At 43.1% G+C, this 6,396-nt stretch overlaps 1 protein-coding gene across 1 annotated transcript; it reads left to right on the top strand.

Annotated features, from left to right (window-relative positions):
- The first annotated feature begins 3,759 nt into the window (after positions 1 to 3,759).
- LOC133386864 (solute carrier family 25 member 3-like) lies at positions 3,760 to 5,034 on the top strand. Its single transcript, XM_061630635.1, has one exon. The coding sequence runs from the start codon at positions 3,760 to 3,762 to the stop codon at positions 5,032 to 5,034; it is 1,275 nt and encodes a 424-aa protein (XP_061486619.1).
- The last annotated feature ends 1,362 nt before the right edge of the window (positions 5,035 to 6,396 follow it).

Below are 6,396 nucleotides of genomic sequence, written 5' to 3'. Positions count from 1 at the left end.
CGTCCTTCCCAGTTAGCCTGTAATTTGTCATGTTTCCTCGGTATGAATGCCATAACCATATCTCCCACACCATACACACGTTCTGTAATACCAGTAACGTTGCTTCTCCTGTGCTTGACTCAAATTCTTTTCCACCACCTCCATCATTGATGTTAATTTATTGCGGAATTCCAATACAAAATCTACTGCAGATGTTTTGTACTCTCCCAGGGTTCCTTCCCATGAATTTTTTAATAGTTCCAAAGGTCCCCTCACTTTTCTAGTGAACATGAGTTCAAAGGGTGAGAAGCCTGTTGACTCCTGAGGGACTTCTCTGTATGCAAATAAGAAGCATCCCAACCGTTCATCCCAGTCTTGTGGGTGATCTTGAACATAGCTTCTGATCATGCCCTTCAAAACGCCATTGAATCTCTCTGTTAACCCATTAGTGGCGGGATGGTAAGTAGTGGTGTTTAGATGTTTTAGACCACAACATTTCCACATACATTGCATCACTTCTCCCATGAATACACTGCCTTGATCCGTCAGCACTTCATGAGGGAAACCCAGCCTCATAAAGATTTTTAATAAAGCCTCTGCCACTACAGGGGCTTCCACGGATCTTAGTGCTTCTGCGTCTGGGTACCTGGCGGCAAAATCCACCACCACCAATAGATATTTCTTGCCATGTCTTGTGGGTTTGGAAAAAGGGCCCACCAAATCTATTCCCACTCTATAAAAGGGTTGTCCAATTATAGGAAGGGGCTTTAAGGGTGCCTTAGTCTTTACTCCACTTTTCCCCACCTTTTGGCATATTCCACAAGATAGACAATGTTGTTTTACATCTTTGGAGATGTTTGGCCAATAATAGTGTGCAGCCAATCTCCTCTTGGTCTTTTTTATTCCCAGATGTCCTGCACATGGGACATTGTGGGCTACCTCTAGCAATCTGGTTCTGTATTTGCTAGGTACTATTAATTGCTTCACTGGTTCACATTCATCCTTTCTCTCAGCAGGCATCCACAGTCGATATAAAATCCCATTCTCACACACAACTTGATTCCTCAGTTTCCAACTCCCTCTGTTTGTCTTTTTCCTCAGCCTCAAAGACCCGCTGTTTGTCTTTTTCCTCAGCCTCCATCCTCATTCTCTCAGTTTCCATCCTCAACTTCTCTCTCAAGTACTCTATATAAGAGAGATTGCTTAAATATCCTTCTGGGGTCTCTTCTCTGACAGGTTGTTTTTGCTGGGCAGTTGCAAATCCTATAAGTGCTACCCTCAATTCATCTACCCCTTTACCCTCATGAGGTAAATTGAATGTTATGCACTTCTCCACCAGCTCCTCTCTTTTCATTTTTATGTATTCAGCCATGGTGTTTGAGTTCACTCACTCTTTGCCACACACTCTTTGCCAGTCACTCTCACAAGAAATCTTGTTTTGTTATTTCTGTTTGCCACACCACTGTATCTGGATTCTCTGTTGTTCGTATCCCACCTCTGCCACCACATGTGTGGTGTCCTTCCCTGGCTCTCCCTGTCAGGTTCCTACCTGCTCGTGGTTACTGCCTGTCTCTAGGCACCACCAGGGACTCCACCAGTCCGGACCGCACTCTCTTATGGTTTACCTATCCGCTCTAGCACAGATCTCAACAGATCCCCCTGCTAGGCAACCACCAGTAATGTCCCAATACTAGTATTCCCAGAGACTCTGAATACTGGTATTGTTATTCTCTTCACCGCTGCCACCATTTGTTACAGTTCCCCTTCAGCCTTGGTCATTACCTTACCCTCCCTTCTGGTCTGTGAAACCCCAGCCAAGGATCAGGCCTTTGGTAAACCAAATTAAGTATTTATTACAGATAACAAAGCTAACAAGATTAACAAGATTTCTTCTTAAGGCACATAAGCATATGGTTTTACTCAATACTAATCCGAACTCCACCTCCCTCCTGGCAAACAACTCTCTAAACCCCACCAAGCAACCCACTCAGTTCTCTTCTCCCCCCCAGATTCCACTCTCACTCTTCCTTTTATACATTCAGCCATTTTAAACACTCAGCCATCATCTCGCATTCTACTGCCCATTCACTCCCCCTCCTCTTTCACTCCACTTACCATGTATCTTATAAAACAACAACACTTACCATATATACATTAATATAGGAACATCACAGGGAGGTTTTGAAAATAGACTATGAATTAGACAAATAAACTACCCTCTTCAGCAGCCCAGGAAAATGTAAAGTTGTTTGACTCCTCATAATTAGAAAAGTATATCACATTGTAATAGCATCATAAGCTGCATGTACACGTTAATTTCTGTTCAAAAATTATTTGAAATATAAAATGTATAATATGCTATTTTGGCAAGTGAATTTAAAAACCCTGGATGCCCACTTTTATTATAGTCATAACTGAAAACTGTTTACAGTAAACATTGCCTGCCTGCTGTGATTTTTTGTTCTACATCTTCTACACACAGAGAGAAAGGAGCTTTTACTACTGCTGAAAGCTATAAACTTAATTTGAGATTTTGAGACAAGCAGGAAAAGACAACAGTTTTCTGGCCTTGCAATTGGTTCTAGCTATTGCTTGGAGGTCAAGAAATCCCTGACTTTGCTTATTGGTTACAAACTGAAAGGGTGGGGTTACAGCAGCCAGCTATGAGTTCATTTAACAGAAGTTGTGGGGGGCAGCTGGCTGATGTTTTCGTATATATCTGTTGAACCACACCACCTAGAAACTGAATTTTTAAAACGTGAAAGCTGAGAGTCTGAGATTGCGGTGACTCACCCAGAGAGGACCCCAAAAATCCAGGGTCTCTGGGTGAAAACTAGTGACCGGGCAACCTCACAGGACCCCAATACCTCAAGGACTGCCTGTCCCCACATGAACCAACCTGGACCCTGCGTTCTTCGTCTGAGGCCCCGTCTGAGGGAGATGCACAGGGTGGCAACATGAGAATGCCCCTTGTCAGTGGTGGTTACCCGCTTGTGGAATCCTCTTCCTAGCAAGGTGTGCCTGGCACCATCATTACCTATTTTTAGGCACCAGGCAAAACCCTTTTTTACCTGGACTTTTCACCCTTAATATGAAGGGTTTTAGGTATCAAAGGCCTCTTTTGATGTGACAGGTCTCCCAAGATCTGGCTTTATTTGTACCAGTCTGTTTTTAGATTGTGTTGCGTTTGTTGTTTTAATGGGTTTGTTATAATTGGTTTTAATCTTATTGTTATAAGTTGCTTTGGGTTGCTTTGCAAGGAAAGCGACTACTACTACTACTACTACTACTACTACTAGGTAAGATAAATACACATTTAAACTGATTAAATTGATTATTGCTACTTCAAAACTGGACAGGTGTGCCCTACTCAAACTAACTCTTTCAACAATTGAAGGGGTTAGATCCTATTATTAAGGTGATTTTCATTCTTGTGGCCCACATAACCACTGCCCATCCTTTTTTTCCGGAGACTAGGCATTTTTTACCCACTGAGGCCTTGCTGCCTTCAGCAAAGTGTTTTAAGCCACACTAGAGAGGGTTTGAGTGACTAGTTACACAATACACTGTCCACCCACTGGGAGGGCTGATCCTTCCTAGGTAGGCTGAGTCTCTATGGTTAAAAGAACCTTGGGATTACCGGCAGTTGGGAAAGCCGCCAGTAATCAGCTCTAGGCCTTTCTCTCTGTGTTGAATATGCCTTGGCCTTCTGCAGACCAGGGAAAATGCAGTTCTTGGAAGGAGGAGATAAGCAGCACCAGGTTTTCCTTCTCTCAGCGCATGTCATGGCTGCAGGGAACAGCTGCCTGTTCTTTCTGGAGAACTGGCACTGAGAGCAAATCCTTCACCAGTCTGGAGAAGATAGAAATAGAGACCCCCAAGGGTAATGCACACTCCCACCCTCAACTCTGGTCCCGACTTTGGACAGTTGTTTGCCCCACTTCTTGGAGCTCAGCGGAAAACAGCAGTGGCAACCCCACACCCCTGCTTCAGTGCAAGGCAGGCAACCACAGGGAAGTGGATGCAGTGCCCTACACAAACAGCAATGCAACCTCTCTGCACAAACATTGGCGTTGCCTGTCAGCAGCTACTGTAAGCAAACGAATGAGCCCTCCTGCACAAAAAGAAGAGTATTGCTGTGAGTATGGCTCAATGTCATATCTGATACTATGCTCCCTGGGTGGAGTTGTGAGCTGTGGTGCAACCCACACAGCAGTAGTGCCACTAGATGTGGTAAAGTGCCGCATGCAAGTGGAACCTAACCGCTATCGGGGACTCGTTCAAGGTCTTAATCTCACTGTGCAAGAGGAGGGGATGCGTGGTCTGGTCAAGGGATGGGCCCCAACAGCCATAGGTTACTCCATGCAAGGACTTGGTAAGTTTGGCCTCTATGAGTTCTTCAAGATATATTACTCTGATTTGTTGGGTCCTGAACAAGCTTATTTGTGGCGGACCAGCGTTTATCTTGCTGCTTCAGCCAGTGCTGAGTTCTTTGCTGACATCGCACTGGCCCCAATGGAAGCAGTCAAGGTACGACTTCAGACCCAGCATGGCTATGCCAACACACTGCGGGAGGCAGCTCCCAAGATGTACGTTGAAGAAGGGCTGTGGGCTTTCTACAAGGGAGTGTCTCCACTCTGGATGCGCCAGATCCCTTATACCATGATGAAGTTTTCCTGCTTTGAACGAACTGTAGAAGCTCTCTATAAATACGTTGTCCCCAAACCACGGGATAAGTGCAGCAAAATGGAACAACTTGGAGTCACATTTATTGGTGGATATATTGCTGGCATCTTCTGTGCTATAGTCTCACACCCAGCCGATTCTGTGGTGTCTGTACTCAACAAAGAAAAAGGCAGCACTGCCATAGGCGTTCTCAAGAGACTGGGCATGCAAGGCATCTGGAAAGGCCTATTTACCCGCATTTTGATGATTGGCACCCTCACCGCCCTGCAGTGGTTCATCTATGACTCCGTTAAGGTTTATCTCAGGCTGCCCCGGCCCCCACCACCTGAGATGCCTGCCTCTTTGAAGAAGAAACTCTCTCAAAAATAGACCCACACTATGAGGCTATACTGCTATGTTTCAAGGATGTTACAGTTGTACAGGAATTTCTACTATACCTTACATGTGGTTTCAGTATACCATAGAAATGCATTATAGACTTCCTGTAATCTAAAACTAAGCTCTACAGTGCTCCAACAATACATATGATTTAGCAGTTGGAGGGTTTTTTTGCTTTTTTATTTTGCTGTTAATTGTGCTGGAAATACATAGTGCGTAATATAGGTTATAGTTTTTATAGGATGTTAAATATTTTAAGGTTAACCAGCTAATAGCAACTGCTAGATGAGTTGACTGTTTTAATACTGTTGTTATGCTCTGTAAGATTGTCATTTCTCAAGTTGTTAGTAGTCAGTATCAGATGACATCCTGATTCTAACATAGCAAGTTGTAGATTCCCGTGTACATTAGCTATTCAAGACAATATCAGACTACATATTCTGAAAAGTAGTACTCTTAATGTTAGTGAGATTGTTTTGAGGATCACAGATCTTGTGAGAGAGCCCATCTGTGCATGGAGAAGGGCAGAACATTTTATTTGGCAGGCCTTGTTATGTACCTCAGCACAAGCATCATTTGGGACTATCCTGAGTTTTAAAGATGGTTTGCAGTGCATGTAAAGGCTGCTGTGCTGGAAAACAACAAAACAGATCCATTGTATGTCGGTGTGGCACTTACATATCTGAGGACTGTGGTCCTTAATGTTTATTGGACAACCTTTCTCTTTAAAGATGCAGTAGGCTCTGATTTTGAGCTAGCCTACATTTTCTTTAACAAGCATCCTACAAGTTGTTAGTATTATATTGATTAAGGTATCACAGTATAGAAAGACATTCTTCTCTCTTTGGAGCCTGGTTAAAAGTTGGATTTGTACTTTGAACTCTCCCTAATATGTATAGTTTGTTTTCCTACATTTAACGTGGACATTTAGTGTTACTATAGTAAATAAAATTATTTTGGTTACTGAGAAAAAATAGACTTTCTTTGGGATAAAATAGACTTTCTTTGGGACAGTTTTGCTAAAAAGTTATTTATTTAAACTTTTTTTTACTCTGCTCTTTCATAAAAGCTTACATTTCAATAAAAAAACAAGACAGCCCCTTCCCTCAGGCTTAGAATCGAAAATATTCCACACAGAAGAAGAATTGGAGAGGGGGAAAAAGGCACTCAGGCACCAGTTCTTAAACCAAAACACACTGGTCTCCTAGCAGAGACAATGGGATGAGCCTGCTTCTCTTCTCTCCCTCTGCTCTGCAAACAGATGAAATGCTACAGCTTTCCATTTCTTGTACAGAAGATCCTCTCCCATCCCTCCTTAGTCTCTAATTTCAAATATATGGTCTTAATAATATT

Source organism: Rhineura floridana, chromosome 6 (assembly GCF_030035675.1).
Source record: "Rhineura floridana isolate rRhiFlo1 chromosome 6, rRhiFlo1.hap2, whole genome shotgun sequence".
Classification (NCBI taxonomy): domain Eukaryota; kingdom Metazoa; phylum Chordata; class Lepidosauria; order Squamata; family Rhineuridae; genus Rhineura; species Rhineura floridana.
The sequence above is the reverse complement of the archived record's forward strand: the minus strand, read 5'-3'. Positions and strand labels throughout refer to the sequence as shown.